This window comes from Tympanuchus pallidicinctus, unplaced genomic scaffold (genome assembly GCF_026119805.1).
Source record: "Tympanuchus pallidicinctus isolate F22 unplaced genomic scaffold, pur_lepc_1.0 scaffold15, whole genome shotgun sequence".
Taxonomy (NCBI): domain Eukaryota; kingdom Metazoa; phylum Chordata; class Aves; order Galliformes; family Phasianidae; genus Tympanuchus; species Tympanuchus pallidicinctus.
In genome coordinates this window covers 4,947,719-4,969,099 of record NW_026294669.1, presented here as the reverse complement: position 1 = coordinate 4,969,099, position 21,381 = coordinate 4,947,719, and the positions used below count along the sequence as shown (strand labels likewise).

At 32.8% G+C, this 21,381-nt stretch overlaps 1 protein-coding gene across 5 annotated transcripts in view; it reads right to left on the bottom strand.

The window, feature by feature from the left end:
- Nucleotides 1-21,381, bottom strand: part of LRP1B (LDL receptor related protein 1B) — a 587,100-nt gene that overhangs the window by 98,205 nt on the left and 467,514 nt on the right. For all 5 annotated transcript variants that reach the window (XM_052675647.1, XM_052675649.1, XM_052675650.1 and 2 more), the window contains 9 exons: nucleotides 12,920-13,109; nucleotides 12,086-12,290; nucleotides 7,579-7,771; nucleotides 7,041-7,166; nucleotides 5,918-6,046; nucleotides 4,932-5,051; nucleotides 3,851-3,964; nucleotides 3,508-3,657; nucleotides 39-161 (listed from right to left, as the gene is read on the bottom strand). In XM_052675647.1, coding sequence (XP_052531607.1) covers nucleotides 39-161; nucleotides 3,508-3,657; nucleotides 3,851-3,964; nucleotides 4,932-5,051; nucleotides 5,918-6,046; nucleotides 7,041-7,166; nucleotides 7,579-7,771; nucleotides 12,086-12,290; nucleotides 12,920-13,109 — 1,350 coding nt within the window. The remainder of the gene's footprint in view (nucleotides 1-38; nucleotides 162-3,507; nucleotides 3,658-3,850; nucleotides 3,965-4,931; nucleotides 5,052-5,917; nucleotides 6,047-7,040; nucleotides 7,167-7,578; nucleotides 7,772-12,085; nucleotides 12,291-12,919; nucleotides 13,110-21,381) is intronic.

The window sequence follows — 21,381 nt, the reverse complement described above, 5'->3', positions numbered from 1 at the left end:
TCAGTGACCACAGAACTAAAATCAGATTAAGTGCTCACCACAATGCAATTCATCCACTCCATCCTCGCAGTCTTTCTGCCCATCACAAAGCCAGGTGTTCAGAATACATCTTCCACTAGGACAACCAAAATAATTTTCTTCACATGTGGGTTTGTTTTGAACTGTGATAAAATAAAGAATGTAATGTAAAATGGTCTCTACTAATATGATTAGGAGCCTAATACATTTCTGCTAAATTTCTGCATACTGATGGACAACAAAGTGATTATGTTTAAATCATTAAAAAAATATATTACTTAAATTATTTAACTGTGTTCATACAAATTAGAAAATAGTGATAACTAAGTGCAGGAAGCTGAAATACTTCATTTATTTACACAGAAACAACATCAATTAAAAGGACCTATAGTGGAAAAGGTAGTTCAGCTTACAATTTTTTATGTATGGTAAATCAAAACTGCTTGTCATTTTACACCAGCTGAAGAAATTGCCCTTTTGATCTATCCTCCAGTATCAACATGATAACCTAATTAGGGCAGTATTTTTGTCACACTTATTGAGATAAGCAATAAATCTGATGCATGCAGTGACTGTCACCACCAAATTTTATCAATGACACAGGCACAGGAGATTTAGATTCTGTCATGAATGAAGAAGTCATTTTTCCACACTTTATTTCTTTGTATAGGGTCAAAGTTCTCAAGATTTACTCTACAGACATGAGGAAAGAGAATGTGATAATCTAAACAGTTTCAAGACATAAGAAGAAATCTGAGTCAAATGAGTGGCAAAGATTATTTTCAGAATTTCAAGGAAGCTTTTGGCCTATGAAAACCCAAGCAATATCTCCTCATTCTGAGCACTGAAGAACACTAAAACTCTACTAAGGTTTCTATTAGTTCTTTCATGTAACAGGGCTATTTATACTGTTCTTTGCTTAGTGTTTTTTCCCCTCTATTTTCTCTTAAGAAAAGAATAATAGTAAAGTTACGATATTTATGTGTTATTCAACTACATGAGTATTGAAAAAGCACAAAAGAAGAAATAAGATGTCTACAATGGCTCGGTAGAGATTAAAGATTGGCTAAGTACAACCACTCCCACATGAATATTTTTCCTTAATTTTCTCTGAGAACAATGGCAGTGAACAAAGTTAAGACTGTCAATGGGAATTATCATATTCATAACAGAAACAACACTTGGAAACTTAATGTGCCAGAGGCAGGCAGTTTTGAATGAGATAGCAAAGGAAATCATAAGCGGGTTGAACTGGAATGGTATTGCTTTCAAATAAAGGGATGATCCAGACAATTAGTCACACATTAACATGATGGAACATTTTGGAATACATTTGGAAAGATAGAATAAAGTAACACAAATAAATGGACAATGGAATAAAATGCAACATTAATTTACTTATGCAACATTAGTTTACTGAAGCTATATCATAGTAGCCTGAAAATCTTCTTTGGGATGGTAAAAACCCTACAAACAAAGGAAATAAAGCAATTCTAAGCTATTTTGAGCTCAAACACAGCTAATTCTAAAGAATTATTAGATAATCTGGAAAAAATGGAGTTTGGAGAGAAAACTATAATTTAACACGCATCTGCCTACAGCAAGGACAAAAGTTCTTAATAACTAGTTTAATTGATGTTTGTGCTAAAGTTCCAAGTTATTTTCTGGATCTTTGTATTTTTTTCATCAATAAATTTGGCACAAAGTAAATGAGAATTCTAATAGAAGGTCTTGATGACACAATGGATAATTACACTGACAAACAGAATACTAAACAGGAATAATCAGAAGATGTTAATTACTGGGCTAGCAACAATTAGGTAGCACTCAATAGTGTAAAATTCAAAGTTTTATTTTTGCTAACAATCCTCAGAAAAAAAGACTGGCCACATAAGATAGATATAATCACATGGGAGTCAGTGACTAGAACAAATGGAAATGCAATTTCCAAGTGTGTATTCGCTGACACAAAGAATAGTTCTCATCTACTGTACTGGATACTGGCTTGGTATGGTCTAGGGAAATGTCAAACCAGAAGACTAAAACAGCATAAGCAGATACACTATTTTCAAAGGAAGATTTCTAAAATTCCTTGGCTCACTTGTTCCCATTGCATGTAAAGATTTAGGATACAGTTACTCAAACATAACAAGATCTTTATCAGCATAAGAAGAAAAACTGGAACACATGTAAAGTTCCAGATTAATGAGTTTCTGGAAGATTAAAAGATACCATAGGCAAAAAAAAAAAAAATAAAATTAAGAATAATTTTTAATTCTACAAATTTTTGTTTAAAACTTACGGTACAGGACAGTTGCCGTAAGCTTGATATCTACAGAGTTTCTTTAGTAGTACAATATCTCCAGTTTGACCAGAAATTGATACTATTAGCCTAATTATACAAATGGCATAACTGATTTTTTTTTTTCCTGTAATACTTCAGGGTAAGCCATATAATTTATGAAACAAAACAAAGAAGATGCTGAAACTGTGTCTAACAGATACTTAGTTTTTCTCAAGCCTCCAGAAACGACTTTCAGAAAAGTACTATATTCCTGTAAAAAAAAATAAAATAAAAAGACGCTTCGTCTTTCTCAACGTTACTACATAGGTGCAGAGGATAAACCAATTTCAACACTGAATAGTTCGTTATCTTCTGAGGTTCGCTAACACTACAATCATTCTGATAAAAATTGCTTAACAAAATGCCACTGAAATAAGAACTGTCCTTCAAATTTTTATTACGTGTACATAGAGCGTGAAAAAGTATGTTTCTAATACGTGAGCTTTCTGACTTATCATGAAAAATTCAGATGAAAATTTGGAATAATGAAACTCTTTAAACTGTAAAATACATTTTCTTCTTCCCACAAGCTGTAGATTTATTTCTACATAAAACAAGCCAAGTTCCAGCAGTAAATACATCTTCATTTTCCAGAAGGCTAGCACCTCAGGGACTAGGACTTAAGTGTACCATAATCTTTTTCTACTGATTCAAAAGTAGAACAAATGCAAAAGCAACAGTGCTGGATTCTACCCTGGCAGTCTACACCTCAACAAAACAAATGACAAAGTGTAAATAAATAAATAAATAAATAAACATATATCAGAGAGGAAAGAAATACCATCTACTGAAACAGCTCCTTGATTTGATGTTGGAGCTTGATGTTTTGTGACTACTGTTCTAACCAAATGCAAATGAATAATGGCAGACCTAACTTGGATGAAACATGAAATTAGGCATTACACTTGTCTTCAGAGAAATGCATTAATTGGTAAAAATTTGCATCATCTAATGAAACAGGCTAGTAAAAAAGCTTCACTAATATTATATCTATATTAAATATTATGAAATGACCAAATAAATACTTTTTACCTTAAAAAAAAAATAAAAATAAATACACATCCAACAAAAAGAACCAAGAAACATGGGAAAATATTTTTCCAGAAACATAGTTTAAAACTTTCAGATTTCTTTTTGACAGTTACCTGGGCATTTTAGTTCATCTGTGTAATCTCCACAGTCATTAGATCCATCACATATCCATTCTGGCAGTATACAAAGTGAAGTGGAATTACAGCTAATAAATCCAGCAGATTTAATTCCAAGTTTATAGAAGTAAGCACAGTTTGTATTATCTGGAAGGAGACAACAAATCACACCTAATACAGATTCAAAGTTTTATTGCTTGGTTTTCACATTTATCTTGAATTTGCACAGACAACGCAACTGTTGTTACCCAACAAATAAAGACTATGAATGATCTGCTACAGAACAAGGAATAAGCATGAAACAGATTCTAAGATGAAGCACAGACAAATACAAACTTACTACAATTCTTTTCATCTGAAGCATCTGCACAATCAATGATCTGGTTGCACTGTGCTGATTTTCCAATGCAAGTCCCGTCTGCACAACGGAATTCTGTTGAAGCACATGCTGAATCTATAGCGTATGGAATAAAAAAGATACAAATTAATATAATAAACAGTTCAGATGAATATTATAATTATTAATTTATTATTATTTTCTACCTTTTAGAATGGTGCATTCAGAACCTGCTGTTCTTTCAAAAGACAATATGGTTGAAATAATACATTTCTAATTTTTAAATTTCTTTATTGAGCTTCGATATCTCTCCTTAGACAATTCAATTCAACTTGAGATAATCATTATGAAAGGAGGAAACAAGCCCTTGCAAGACAATCTATGAATCTCCAAATTTTTTCATTTAACACCACATGGGGGTTCTTCCTAGTATACTTTTCACTCTACCTATAATCAGATGCTTTCAGATGTTTTAAATCCATGTAGTACTTGCAGAAAAGTAGCTGCATATGGTTTATCTGTGTATGGTGGCATAATTGCTCCTCCAATCTTTCTGGATTGTAACTAAGGATTTGCACTGTCTGCTAGCTAGTTTTCATTCATTGACAGAAGCACAGTGTAAATATTCATGTTTTAAAATGCAAAAGTAATATCAATATAAAAGAGAAAACAATGCTGATACATTTTATAAAGGACATAGACATTGCAACGTGTCTGAGAAGAAAGAAAACACTGTCTACTTCAAAGAAGAAACAGCAGCAGATGCAGAGAAGAAACAGCATAACTTCCATCCTTTCCATCCATGGCAAAGATACTGCCTCACATATCGCTTCATGGAAGAAGAGATAATACAATACTTGGAGTTTTCCACAGAAATAAAACCAAACTCAGTGTTGATATCAGCCCCAACATGTGATCTCAAAGATAAGGAGAATGCAGCTGCTCTTGTATTCAAATTATGAAAAAAATTCCCAACTCTTGTAATGCCAATAAAAATATCTGCCTTTTCTAACTACTTACCTTCACAAAATATATATTCACAGAGCAATAGTCTGAAATCACCTTAGTAGTAACCACCGTTTACCTTTACAATCCAATTCATCAGAGTTGTCACCACAGTCATTCATACCATCGCATACTTTGTTACGGGAAATACAGCGTCGATTAGAACATGGTTTGAAACCCTTTCGACAGCCTCTATTTTCTGGAAAACAAGAACATAATTTAATTTCGGCATTTGATGTACCAATGTCCTTACACTAAAATCAGAGGCGCAGAAAAGCATTTGAAACATATTTTCTTTGGCGTGCTTTCGTCATGCAGGTGAACACACAGCATTAGCAATTCAGACATAACAGAACGAAATATGCCATGTTTATCCTAAACCATGCTTAGCAATAAGATGGAGTGCAAAGTAACCTAAATCTATAAAAATACAGACTGATTGATAGTGCTTTATTTTTTTTTTTTTTTTTTTTTTTTTCCCCAGTATTGAAGAATAAGACATTTTAGTAAACCTAAAACTGACTGCTATGCTGGAATGACAAGAAACAGTGTTTTCAGATTCTACATCAGATACAACTTTCTTTCTAATTTGTTTCCATTTGACTTCCTATCTGTTCGTTCAACCTACTCTCCTCCCCAAAGTACTGTATGAAACTATAATAATATAGAAAATGTTTCCTTTATCTGGTATTAACTTTAGCTATTCAAATAACACAGGAGTTAGAGGAGACATTTCATAAGATTCTGAAAGAGGCATGTATAAACATTATATCAAAACTACTCATTAAGTCATTAAAAGTCATTCCTATGGGAAACAGATGAGATCAAAGCTATGATATGGATATCAGAACAATGAGAAGTCCAAGAGCTACAGGCACACAACTGATTTTCTCCATATAATAGAGTTATTTTTATTTTTTTAAAATGCATTAAATTAAATGAGTGCTTTAGTATTTTTTTCTTCTTCTTGTTCACTTCAGTGACCAGTTTGTATGTGCTAGAAGTCACAGAGAAATCAATATAAGGGTGCATAACCTTGAAGTTAAAATGCCTGGAAATACTCACCACAGTAAAACAGTTTCTCATCAGACTTGTCCTTACAATGAGTAATGCCATCACAAGTTAGTTGGTAATCAATGCATTCACCATTTCCACATTCAAACTCAGAATAAGTGTTGCAAGTAGAATTTTTAGCTAAAAATAACATATTACAACACATCATTTTTTTATTTAGTATCTTTTACACTTAGAGAAAATAAGCTCAATACTGGTTCCTATTTTAATATCTCTTTCCAAAGATCTGTGTACAAAAAAAAGCCAAACCTACAGCATCAAAACTTCAAAGCTCCCCCACGCTAATGACCTGCAGGGCTGATTTGTACTTTTGTTGATAAGGACTGATATTTAAATGAAAAAAATTCAGAAATATTGGGATAAACTCCAGTACAAAGTGAGAAAGACTGTAGAAGACAAACATAGCCAAAGATCCACGAATTTATGGGAACATGTGCTGAAGCAAGTTAACAATACTAAAGAGATTATGACTTTGTTACCACTGCCCTCAAGTCAAGAAGAATAATGAGGAAATGAAATCTATTTATGGTGCTCTTTTCCTTGTTTCCATTACAATATTTCTATTCAATTTCAGGAGGAAAAGACATCCTCTATGCAAAAAAATTTAAGCCAACATAACTAGAAAACAATTCTCTATTTGATTCAAACATGAAGTATGAAAGTGCTGCAAATGTGGATTCTGGACAAGGTGAAATCTGATCCTCTTTATGATTGATAGAGTCCTCAGAATGGCAGTCATGTTTATCAGAGCACTGTCTTCCTTTTTTTTTTTTTTTTTCCCCCCATCATCATTGCGAGAAGATTTGCAGTTAGATTTGCAGTTTATCTAGTTCAGCATAAGGAACATTAAATAGAACACAAATATCCAAACTGGAATTGAAGAAATTAATAAATATTAATGCTCTTTAACCCCACAAAAGTCTTATCAGATGTAAAATAGTTTAAAGCCTGCTACATGCGAAGCTTTGGCAACATTTGTAAAAAAAAAACAAACAACATCTAGAGCAATATAAGAGTATATAGAAATCAAATTCATGACTTGGGCCAACTGAATTTGCAATAGTGAACTGCACCACACCACAGAAAAAGCACTGCATCAGCCAGTATTACTTACTCACACATCTGTTATCATCTATCAGTATTCTATCCCCTCTACATGAACAATTCACTCGTCCATCAGGAGTCAGAAGACATAAATCGTGACAACCTCCATTCATTTGTGCACAAGGAGATAATTCACCTGAAGAATAAACAATCAAAGATTGACTGTTTTATTAAACTTGCTTCAGTGGCAAATCTATTAGAGACAGCAAAGATAGTTGTATTTCAGATTTATGGGCAATTGGTTCAAGTTTTATCAGTCAAATGAAAATATCAGCATGACTCATAGGGTTGCATATTGAAGATAAACAAATGGAGTTCCCTCAAATACAATCACTAAACCTCCCCACACAGCATTCAAAACTGCAGATATTTGACAAGAAATGATTTAGCTGCTATCACATTGGAAAAAATGAACATAACAGACAAATTTCATTCAATACTATTTATCCCATCTTTTGTTAGCATCTCCTAGAACAAAAGAAATTATGAAAGACAGTAAAATATTTTAAGTTAGTTAAATTGTCTAAAATCCTTGAAATAGAACTTACAACTGTTAGTGTCGTTGGCAACAGCAATAATGCCCATTGGCTGATGTGGGATATCAGAACGAAGAACTTTTGTATCTCCTCCTGTGTATTTACTGGAACGCAGAATAGCTCTTCTCACTCCATCAGACCAAAAAATGTAATCATCATATACAGCCAGGCTGAGAAATGTACCCGGTCCAGATTTGACAATTACCTAGAACACATAAGTACAGAAAAGAAACATGAGCAGGGTTGTTGACTCTGAAAAAGAAATCATCATACTACAAGCTATGACTCACATTGCTTTGGTTTTAGACAAAATACTTATTCTTGTACACTTACAGCACCTGAAAAAAATGCCACAACAATACATAAAAGTTCATCCTTTGGTTTGCTGACAAGACATCTTAAAGTCCATAGGATTCAGTGTCAGTCAAATTTCACTGTAAGTTATGCTGTCATTGATGTTGCTAAATTTTGTACAGCCTGCACACATTAATTTTCCTAGCAGTATCTGCAGATTTGGACAAAGATGCCCACAGATACAGGAGCAGAACTATGATTCTTACACTGTGACCCTACTGCAATCCTGCTGGGGCTGCCCCAGCTAGGTGGCCTGGAGACGTAGATAATACAAATGGATCTATCCACTACTCCCTGATTCCTTTTTTCTATTTGCTCATTGCTTATCTGCAACAAAAATAGTAATAGAAGCCAATACAATCACCTTGCTGATTTATAGACTTATTTATATTAATCTTATAGGATTTGGATCAAGATGTAAGACTGCTACATTTTTCAGGAAACACGCACACAAATACATCACATAGAGAAGAAACCCAATGCAGAATCAGTAGATACTATTAAACTGTAAGAAAAATCATGCTTTCAAATCATAAAAACTCCAAAATAAACAACTAATAACAAATTTCATAGAAACTGGTAGCAGCAAATCATCCAAAGCAGTGCTCCCACTTAAGAGAATACAGGCAAAAAAAACTGTTCACCTATCTCATCCAGAAGAACATTATCAACAGAAGTGTTACGCCCAGTTAATCTGCAATCATGCAGCTGCAGTATATGCTGCCTGTTCAACTTAGAGTGCATAAACTGTTCTGGAATGGGGGAGCTGTTATGTATGCTACATGGGAGGGAAAAAAGCACACAGTTCTGTAGGAATCAGAACCTGTATGACACGGAATACCATACATGGAATACCTTTCTAACATGCCCAGATGATATATACGTAAAGAGAACTGGAAGGTACAAACAACTAAATTCAACCAAGCATTCAGAAGATGACTATCTCTCTACTCATAGTTCACAGCATAGTCTATATTTCTACAACAGGAGGTTTCACCTAGTTCCGCAACGTTGGCTTTTATTACTGTTTGGATTCTTACTGCAGCAGACAACAACAACGTAAAATAAAAAGATTTCTTCCCCTCTACTAAAAATAATCATGACATTAGTTGTTGATATCAAATGTCACAATTATCTGGAAAGTTGTCTTTTTTTTTATTATCATTGTACTATGCTTAAAGCAAGGATTTTTATTTTTATTTTTTTTAATTTTTGTATCTTTCAGTAACATCATCAGAACACTTGAATAGCAGTTACAGCAACTGGGAAAAAAGGTTAATCTAAAACACCACATTTTCCAACAAGATTAAGATTGTTTTGCCATAGAACTGTTCAAGTAAGATGTAACAACATCAGAAGAGCTCCCTTTTCAGGAATTAATTGGTTGCTTCTCTGCATTGGAAACTAACATGTGTAAGACACCGAAAATCAAATGCAATTCTACATTTGCAGTTTGGTTGAATGACATATGTCAGCAGTTATTTATTAACAGGCCTGCTCCTTTCAGCACCACTCAAATGGAAGGCATTTATCTCCATAAATAATGACTTTCAACCATGTTCTTTGCAATGACATTTGTATTAATTGCACACTAATAATTTTCAACATTGTGAACGACAATGAGAACCCACCTCTAGTGTTAAATTTAAAACAATTTCTTTGAATTTTATGTAGGCCTGCAGGATTAGAAAAAAGTTATTCTCAATATCCTTACAGATTACCACTGTCTTTTCGTGAATTCCTTTCTTTCATTTAATTCCATTAGGCTATCCACACTTCATACCAAGATATCTCAGCAAATTAACAGTGTTGCATCTCTATCAGCCAGGTAGGTAGCTTCCTTGGGTTAGAGGACTTCATTGTCACTGGTTAGGGGATCACTTTAAGTTCCAACCCAGGATTACTGTACACAGCTATCCAAATAAGACTCAATGACAATGCAGTGAATCCCCTGGCAAAACAGTTTAGTAAGACTAAGAGTTAGTGTATATTTTCCTGTTTGAGTTGTTCCTGGTCCTCATCTAACACATGCTATCAGGAAAAATGGACATCCACAAATTCAAGAAACAGGATCTTTTTGATCAGATTTGCAACAGAAAAGCATCAAGAACAAAGCATTCCAACTTCAGATAATGTATTTATACTGCTGAGAAGAGAGCATTGAAAAAAAAAAATCTCAATTCTCTGCAGTTAAGTCAGAAGTTGAACACCAACTTTGGAACTATTTTTTAATTCATCACTTAAATACAGAGTTCTGGCAGGGAAAAAAAACAACAACCCTGTCTTCTAGTAACTGAAAACTATGATTATATATATAGGGATATAATTAGTGGAGAAACCACTAAACTGTATCAACTAATAATCACATCTTTAGACCCACAAAGCATAACTGAGAAAAAAAAACATTGTAACTTAGATGTTAGAAGATGAACAAACCTTTGTTTACAAATCACTAATTATATTTGTAAGTTGCAAATCTGTAGTAAGTTCCAGGCACACAATATTGAAAGAGAAAATAAAACCTAAAGGCAAACGTTGCTGTCGTATAAATCGCAAACTTAAACTCTGTATTCGTATAAAAGATGTTATACTTCCAAAGTTGCCAAAACACAGCTGGGCCACAATGTTAAATCTAACTGAAAGCAGGATCAAAAATTGATGAAAGAAGAAAATATGGAAAAAACAACAAATACCTGCCACAATGATGCTACAGAAGAACATGAAATGTTAAAAACAAACAACAAAAGGCCAACAACTAAGTACAAATTTTAAGAAAATGTAATACAAATAATATGTAACAAATAATTCTTCCAAACTTGGAAGAGTATTCCAGTGACTACATATTAAATAAACTCTAACACTCAACTTAATAAATAAAACTCAATACTGCTAAATTATTTGCCACTCACTTATTTGTACTGGATTACTATACTGAGTAGGATAAAGGAAGAGGCTGCTACTGAATGAAAAAACATTATATTAAATAATCATTTCATACCATACAATCTGTGTCTTTGCTAATCTAACTGAAACTAGAAAGTAATGAAGCAGACATGGTGAGGAAGAGAGTAATTTGTTGAAACTACTCTTAAGGAGCAGCTGATGGCAAAACCTCGCTGAAAGATCCTAGCAGAGTCAAACTTCCATAGCATTGGAGTGATTATCATGTATATTATCCTAAGGTTACAGAAACCAGATATCTCATCAGGCTGGACAACATACCAACAATGAACAACAACTGCCATACAAATATTTCACCAGATCAATAAGACAATTTCATGGTTGGATTCTGATATTCGTAGTTAGAATGCATTTATGAGGTGATGAGCAATTCTGATGAAACAACGCCAGTGATATGAGTCATCTCTGACAGTATTACCCAAACTTAAAAGCAAGTTCAGGTTTTGCATAATACTTAGAATAAAGATATAACTGAATTATAAAATTAAAAACAAAACAAAAAATCAAACAAGGAATAACATGAAAGAAATATATTATCTCAATTTTTATCTATAAAATGAAAAAGCAAACAAATGAATAAACCAAACCACCTACGAACAAGTTTAAGACTTTGTAAAATATCAGAAACAAAGAAAACCATTAGTGCAGCTCAACTGCCTTCGGCATATTGATAGCAAAATGTCTACTAAGTTGAAACTAACAGAACACTCCAAGACGTATCATGATAAAAGAGAAAAAGAATTCAAGTATATTTGAAAATTGAGAGATAGAAAAAATACAGTACGTACAGTATTACAAGCAAACATTACACAGAAGAATTTCTAGAGATTTCAATGAAGTTTTACACACAAAGGAAAATTATAACCTTCCTACGTAAAGCAGAACATCTCTTTGACTCACTTCTACATTTATTCCCATGTTTCTCAAGTTCACACAGATTGTTTATTACAATGATGCTTCAAGGCCAATACCAATACATGCAGAGACCCCATATTAAGTGTTTATACCTTCAGAATTTTACAGATTGGAATGTGATAGGTTAGAGCACTACTCCTAGCCAATTTTTTTTTCTTTCTAGTTTTAAATCTCACATACAACTAACACTAGATGAAGCTCACTATCTTTTTGCAACATTTTGTTAATTTAAGGATACTAACAAATGCAAACTAACAGTACATACATTTGGGATTTTTGTTGAACTTACGTATCTTTGTGATCCATCATATTCACATCTCTCAATTTTTCCCAAGCTGCCATCTGAAAAGTAAAGTTTCTCCGCCCTATGATCAATGGTAAGTCCATTGGGTGTCAAAATATCCGCGCTAACGATAACCTGCGCATTTTTGCCTGACAGGGTAGATCTCATTATGCTTGGGAGCTGCTCATTCCAGTTAGTCCAAAACATTAAGCTGTATTAAAATCAAAATAAATAAAAGAATAAGACATTTTATAATTTAATTCTCTTCATGAAATGAGCAACAACAAAAAAAAAGTCTTCATATCCAATTATGAGTAGCATCTCTAAGTAAACGTGATAATCGATGAATAAGAAAATATTATATCCAGTGTTCTTCAAATTATAGTGGTTTCACAGGCTCATTAACTTGTGTAAAAGTACTGATTTTTCTATTCATGAGTCTGCTTACTTCTGACCATCTCTCTATGCTTATGTACCATGAGATAATTATAACCTGTGAAACAATGTGATCTTATTTCTCCTAATGTGTATATTGCTAATTTCTAATAGAAGAATTTGCCCATTTACATTAGCTGACTTATCTCAAAATGTAACATTCCATGAAATGTGATCAACATTTGATCTTAAACATAAACACACAGAATGCTATCGCTTAATTCTGCAATTGCTAATAAAAAAAACAACTTGTAATAAAGTTTCTTATCTAAAAGAAGAAACTCATTTAACCTTCATAGGGTTCAGTTGTATTAGCCGACTGTGAAACAAAGAAGTGAAGAAGTGTTGCTGTGTTCATGATGTTAGCTAAAAATCAAAATGTGGTAAGAAAGATATAATACATACTTTTGACATTCATCTAGAGCTAGTACGTGTGGATGATCATCTTCAGACATGGTTATTACTGCTTCCCGGTTGAAAGCTCCTCGACGTCTCTGGTCAACGGTGTGTCTTGTGATTGAGGATGTGGTTGAACTGGTCCAATATAGAGTGTCCCAAGCTCTGTGATAAGCAAGCCCCTCCACTGACCCAACATCTGGAAGACATGGTTATATGTAAATAGGAAATAAAACTCCTCCTAAAAAGTTGTGCTTTTTTTTTTTTTTCTCCTGTGGAAGTCGATCTTGTAAAAATCACAGTTAAAATATGTCAGCCTATTACTCCATCAGTTCTTCTATATGTCCACCTGTTTGTTTGTTTGTTTTTTCCTGGAACCAAAGTTTCCTTATTTTTCATATGCTTAAACAATTGAGAAAATCAACTAATGCAAACAATAAAACATGGAAAGCAAGATCAATACTAACAGACTTATTTACTGCACTTATCAACTATAATGTGCATTGAAATAATATTTTCACAGCAGTATCTCTTATAATGTAAACACACTAGCAAAAATATCCTGGCAGTAAATTAGTCACAACTTCTGTTTTGTTTTGTTTTGTTTTTTTTTATTAATTATACTACTGAACTTTATCTTTGTATGCATTTTGTAACACAGATATGCACTTCATTAACAAGGATCAAAGTGTCCTTCCATAACAGTCACTTATATAACACCTGGAACATACTGAAGAATGAACCTCTGAATGTTGCAGCATCAATACACTGTTTTAACACACCACAATATTTTTCCTCTGTAAAAAATGTGATTTAGAAACAAAAGCAAACATTACTAAGCAGCTAAAACATATATTTAACATCCAAAATAGATAAATTGCATCTGATTGTAGTGTATAAAAATGATAGATTGCAAGAAACAGTAATTAATTCCTACCATTATTTTTGAATTATTGCAGAACTGCACACTGATTACTTCACTTAATATTTTATTAGAAAGAAGTAATTTTAGACCCGAAGGTTTATACAGCTATTAATGAATTATAGAACACAAAATCTAAAAATATAATGTGGATTACATTATGATGATTATTACAATTTCCTCTTGACTTGCTGGAAGATGTAATGTTTTACTATGCTTTTCATACCCACAGAACAGGAAGTCCACAAATAATTCTCATTAAGCTGAAAGTGCCAACATTAAATTAAAGCCACAAAGTAAGCAATTAATAAGTTGTTCAGTTGGTTGTTTTTTTTTGTTTTTTTTTGTTTTTTTTTCTATTTCTCTTTCTAAAGCATTTGGGGAATTTCTGACTACATTTTCATGACGTGTCTATAAAAAAGTTGAAGCAAATTTTTTTTAGAAAAAATAGAAGAAATCGATGACACTTGTTAAAAGGAGGTGAATATACATAGAAAGAGTATTCCTGAAGAAGATGAATCAATGAATAAAGATACATTCATCTCACTTCATAGTAACTCAAGAAGGAGAATAAGTTTAAGAGTAGGATTGAAAGCAATCTGAAAACTACAAATAACTGCACAAGTTACCCTTTATATAAGAATTCTGGCTTTAGAAAAGATTAATGGGTTACAAGCATTCCTACTTTAAGTACAGTATTTAAACAGTCGTATCAATTTATTTTCAATTTTAAGAATTAAAAGTATACTGAGATATGGAAGTGATAAATATTAACACAGGACTATTAATACAATTCTAATCCAATAAATTAATTTCCATTAAAAATATGCTGAATACTACTAATTTATTGTTACTTAAAATTTTCTAAGCTAAATAGATGAAAAAGTAGATTGACACTCTGACCAATTTTGCATATTACTCAGACTGCTTTTACATTTCGTATTGTAAATGTTGAGTATCTTAATAATGGAAGATTTCAGGAAAATGAAACCAAACCTTTAATTTGTGGATAAAAACCTGAGCCATTTGAAAGCAAAGATTTAACTAGGATTTGATGCAAATCATAGCTTTCACATGAAAAGCAAGTATAAGGGGAAAAAAAAACAATCAAACATGCTTCCCTCATGCAACGTTTTGAATTTCTCTCAATTTCAGCTTTGTTACTTGTCTGAATCTGTCATGAATTTTCAAAGCAATATGGTTTGTATACCATACAGTAAAACTATTCCGCACTAGACAAAGAATAATGATGTTGCTTCTGCCACAACTAGAATGATTAGTGCGTACTTGAAATTTTAGTTGTGCTTAAACCCTTACTCTACAGAAACCAGGTTCCCATACAATCACTCACATTATGAAACTGGACCAATGCATCATACTGAAACTCCAAACCAACGTCTGCAATATATTAATAAGCACTGTCCTTTATTTGTCAACAAACTTTTTTTCAGTTCTATCATGTTTCTCAATTATGGAATTAAAAAATCCCAACACAGAAGAGAATCATTTCCTAGTTTTAACAAATGTGATTCTGTAGGTAGGGTGATTTTAAATTCAATGATGAAGTCCAGAGAGTAAGCACTAAAATGAACCAAAACTTAGATATTTCATAGAATGGAAGGTACTTTGTTCTTATTAGCATTAGTTTGATCTGGATGAATTATGAACAGTACTTGCAGGCAAATTTTCACTGTATTTAACAGTCAATACCTAAAGGTTTTTTTTTTTTTTTTATAATTTATTTTTATGTTATTTCTTGACTAAAATATACCTTTTTTTCGAAGATGTTAGTCATGAAACTCAAAAATTCATATAAGCCATGTATCAATACAGGACAAAGAGCCCTAAAAATGCTCCATCTGCAGGTGGCTGTCACCAAAACGAAAACCTTCTATCAACTTCATATTGCCAAGAAAAGGACACTGGAGAAGACTCTCAAGCAACTGCACTCTAGTGTCTTGGCATTACCATTTTGCACCAAAATTATTTTTTATTTGTTTCTTACTCCATAAGGGACATTTTATAGAGCATAAAGGATTTTTTTTTTTTTCTAGTTACAGTAAATTTATCATTACAAAGTCTGTTACTTTAAAACACTTGCAAAATATACTGTCATCTTATTTTATGCTACAATTGGAGGATTCCTAATCTACTGACAGGATGAAAATTAGTGATTTGTTTGTTCTCAGCCTCACATTTTCACAGCATCATACAATATTCTGAATTAGTAAAGCATAAAGAAACTGGAAATGAAAAGAAACACATTTGTTTCACTGACATATTGAATTAAAACAGTGAGGACATTAGATGCCTACAGCACTGATTAAATTTATTCTAGACATGAAGCAACAGTTTATGATTTTCACATGAATAACATACTTAAATGAAAGGAACATTAATACAATACGATATTAATATACAAATACCCACATTATTCACCTGTCACTGACATTCTGAATTAAATCAGTAATGGGGTGTATAACTGATTAAATATCTACACAAGAGAACGTAACAGCTTATGATTTACAAAGGCAATGGTAGAGTGATCACATCATTATGTTGCCAAATGCTATCTATCACTTTTACTGAACTTAACGAAGATGGATTGCATACCACAGATGAGATGCAGCCTATAAATATTGTCACGCTGATCTTCATCTGACTTTCTCAGGGAACAGACAAGCAACAAATCAATAACTGAAGAACTCAGATTAGATCTCCCTCATTACTGCAAGTACAAAATAAATACTTCAGGGTGTAAAATTTAAATTATCTAATAGTTCTTGCCATCGACTTTTGATAACGTATATACAATTTCACAGTCTCTTGGATTTTGATCTCTCTTCTCCACTTAGAATTCCCTAGATTTCTCAGTGAAAAGTTTCCCAATTTTTAATTTATGAAATCAACTACCTTCTCCATTTAATTTTATATTCTTACACACCTCTTCCCTTTGACTCATGACTTTGTTGAGTTCCTCATGACAATTAAAACCGTTGTTTATGTATAATTAAAAATCTATGTATCAGTTCAATATTCACATAACATTTTTTAGTTTTATTGCTGAATATCAAGTAAGTTTCTTTTAGGTTTTCTAACATTGATTTAGTCTTCATCAGTGAAGATACATAAAATATTGTACATAATTACTCCATTTGTGAAATAAGTACAGCGTGAATGACAGGCAGGTGCCTATGTAGTGAGATGTTTACAGTCTACCATCAAACATATGTAGGTCTACAGAAAATTCCTGATGAGACTACTCAAGCTAGAAATCATTCCAATTAAGCATCAAAAAGGGTACACAGAGTTGATGATTTTAATCATACTTACGTGATTAAATCGTCCAAAGGAAAAGAACACAACAGATTTCTATCATATCTATATCAACTAACTAAACAACGGGTAAGTATAGGATAGATGGATATTTCTGTATAAGCAAGGGCATTGGATACTGATTATCATTGGGACAAGGGTGGTAAACCTTAGTTTGGAGCTGGGGAAGGTATGTGAAGCTGGGTGTCAAAAGCTGATCACCCATTAACACACGGTGATAACTAGCATTCTCACAAACATGGGATTCAATGACCTATGGAGTGCAGATAACAAACAGAATAGAGAAATCAGAAGCAAAGACTGAAAGAATCAGTCAGCAAATTATACAGTGTTCATGGAACATTCCATTCATTTTCAGATTCCTCCTGGAGATTAAGACATAAAATATTTACTATTACAAACATTTTCAGTTACCCAAGCAGAGCTCTGTAAAACTTTCAGGTCAAGAAATAGGTGATTCATAACAGATTTTCACATTTCAGATTATTTAATTATGAGCACTGTAACGTTTCCTACACTTCACTATGAAATTTAGCACCTGAATCAAATAGATGAGCTCAGAAACTCACAAAAAAACCCACTGAGATTCTGGTCATTTTTACCTGAATGTGTACAGAACATGCAATCAATTCTTTTAAATTCAAGAAATAATGATTTTGGGAACAGTATGTTTGTTTCAGAACTTTGTTTACATACGTTGAGTTTCCTTTCTGCTTTCAGTTAACAGCACATACAAAAATATCTGCGTAACAGAGAAACAGAGAAGTCAAGTTGTCAAGTCATACAGAGTATGGTCATAATTTCATGTGATAAACAGCATTTAAAAATCAAGTTAGGTGATTGTTATTAAGAATAAAAATGAATTATTAAATGAATTCTTACATTCTTGTGTAAAACATAACATGGCTTTGCATTAAAGCAGCCACAGCTGCTGATGCAAAAATTCGCATGTGTAAAAGTTTACATTCGCATGTGTAAAAATTTAAGGGCAATGTGGAAAGCTAAAGCAGTGACAAACTGTTTCAATTCTTGGTGAATCATCTCAGAATTAACAGGCAAACAGCACCTTTCCTGAACACAGAACTTGGGAATGCTAGTGACATTCTGAACTGAGAGATCAGCATATGTAAGTTCCCATTATGAATACATTTCAGAGTTTCATATCATGAAATTTAGAAAATATACACTTCTGGAATAATTGTTATGTATAAAGTTTGAAACTTTATCCCTCTATAGCAAATTATTTACTGCACACATTGTAAATTCTCTCCATTAATCACAGTACGCAGCCAGATAAAGAAACAAAATGTGATAAACCACACATTTTGGTTTCTGCAAACAAAGCAGCAGTTATAATAATAGTTTTAGATTTTACTACTTAAGTGTCTCAGGCATTACAATAGCCTCTCACTTTTCCTCCATTAAAAATTCAAAGTTATTGGGATTGTATCATATACAGTTAGAATGAATGTAATTCATTTACAAAATGAAAAGCAACAGTATTAAAGTATTTATTTTTAACAGATTAAAGATTTCTGTCTCAGCAAAGAAAGTTAAACAACTAAAAGGGCCTCATACAATGTGCCAAATTTAAAGCTTTATAAGAGAAATGGGAATATAAATGCCTTTTTGACAGTTAAATTGGACCCATTTAGTTAGAAAGAACAGTAACGAACACTGGAGCACCTCTAAAAGATTCAGCCTGCAAAAAGCCTTACAATACATCACAGGATCTGACACTATGTTAGCAGTGAATAAATTTTTGCCTTCTTTAGTCACTAGTGTCTGAAGTTCAAAACAGAAGCAGCATTTTTTCGACATAACACTTCCCTTTATACTGAGAAGTATGTTACGCCAGCAACATGTCTTGGTGTCATTGTTTACACAGTGAGAAAAGAAACAGCTTATACTGGAACCATATCATCTTAGTACTGTTTTCTCTGATTTACTTTATTTTGCTTTTCCTCCCCTTTTCCTTCTCTATTCTTCAATTACAAATTTCTTCACTTAGTTTATTTCTACTATTGCACCTGTACATTAAATCTACTTCAATGCTACACTCTTTCACAGACACATGTAGGCATATCCCAAACCTCTCCATAAGACAAAAAAGGGGACTGCATTCAGTAGTGGGAAATGTAAAGGCAGGGGTACAATTGATATTCATGGTCCAACTAATTATTAGCTCCATCAAAACCACAAAGAATCTACCACCTTATGAATAGTATACCATCTTCCTTTACACCTTTCTTGGGGTCAAACTGAAACCTCCAATTCCAGGCAGAAAAAGATTCTCTTCAAAGCATCAACTCATTAAAAAGAAAATTAACATCACTTTCTTAGTTGAAAAAATAAATTATAGCCAATGGAAGACGTGGTATGAGGAGTAAGCATGTAATATTAAAAATCCTCAATATCAAATACGTATTTGTTTCCATTGAGGCTTTTTTATTTTCGAACCATGCTAAAATTATTTTTTGATATCTATTTAGATCCATAAAACTGGAAGTCCTTCATATGCACCCTGATAAAAATATATGAAGTATCTTCCTGTCTGAATAACATAGAAAAGCTCATAAATTTGAAATGACAGTATTGTTCAGTCTACAAATGTTTCACAAGAAAGAAAATTAGTATAGAATCTCTCTGAGCTTATTTAAGAATAAACTCTATTGTTTGAAATGAGATAACCTGCAGCAACTTAAACAAATCAGATTTTCATACACCTCCTTATGTAACCCTGTGCCTTTAACTTTGTGACTTCTTCTTTTCTGTTCTTTCTGTATAATGTTCCATTACCTCATTTTAACCTATAAAGTATGTATCAGGATGAATTTTCCAATTGCAATACCTTTGACCATGTTTTGTTTCATACAGGACTACCATTAATACCCGGAGCTATGTGAATAAATACAGTATGCTTTAAAAGGCTCCTGAAGATTTTACAGCACAACAGTACATCAAAACCAGACAAAAATATAGTTAGCTTCACTCAAAAGTAAGAAGCAGATGAATTATAACCTAACTGTAAGAGTAATATTCAGGATTAAAAAAGTGAAAGATTAAGAAGAAATTAATGAGTGAGACCATAAAGTACATACCATTCATTTCTCCATAGTCTGCTACCTCCAAAGTGCCTACTTAAAGCAAAAACGTACTCTAAAATATAAGATTTCACATTCTTTTTTGAAAGAAAACACCAAAATCAAATCAGATTATTTAGACAGTAGCCATGTCACAACATAGAACAGACTACAGTGGCAACTTCAAAATCATGTCCACTGACTGGATTAAACTCTGCATGACGCTACAATAAAAAAACACAAGCAATACTCAATGGTTAGACAAATCATTATCCAAAAGAATTTGGCAGAAATCACAGACAATAAAAGGTGAATTTTTACAAATCAGCGGTCAAGAAAGTTCAACTCCATCCACTTACTTACAGAAAGTCCCTACTGACTGACTGACCTAAGGAAATAAAATTCAAAGCACTTATTCTAAAACCCTATGCTGTACAGAAATAAAGATGTTGAGGTAGGACATACTGTGATCATGCTACACTGTTGCTTGTTTTCGGTTGTTTTTTTTTTTTTTTTTTCTGTCACTGCTCCTTCTTGCTGAAGACTGAACTCTACCAGGTTCTGGGCTATTGGTGAGTCTCGAATCTGTTTTTAGTGAACTGGAACAAGCTGTTTATATGCTGTAAATTTACTTTCCCTGGGCCGAAAATGTGTTAGCTAATGCGTTGTTTATGAGTTGCAAATCTGTTCAGTGAGGTGAAAATTTGTCAGATAATGGGTTGTTTATGAATTCTAAATCAATATTCAGTGAGTTGGAACTATGTAAGATAATAGCTTGCGTATGGGTTGTAAATCTGTTTTCAGTGAACTGGAAACATGTTAGATAATAGGTTGTTTCTGGGCAGTAAATTTATTCTCAGTGAGCTAAAAACATATTAGATAATATGTTGCTCGTGAGTTGTAAATCTGTTTTTAGTGAACTGGAAACCTGTTTAATAAAGGGCTCTTTATGTATCTTAACTCTGTTTTTAGTGTGCAGAAAAAAATTAATAATGTCTTCGATTTGAATGGCATATCTGATTTCAGTGAGGTAGAAACACATCAGCTAATGGATTCTTTATGACAAGAAGATATACAATCATTGAACTAAAAATCTGGGACAACAATATCTTGCAAATAACAGATTCTAT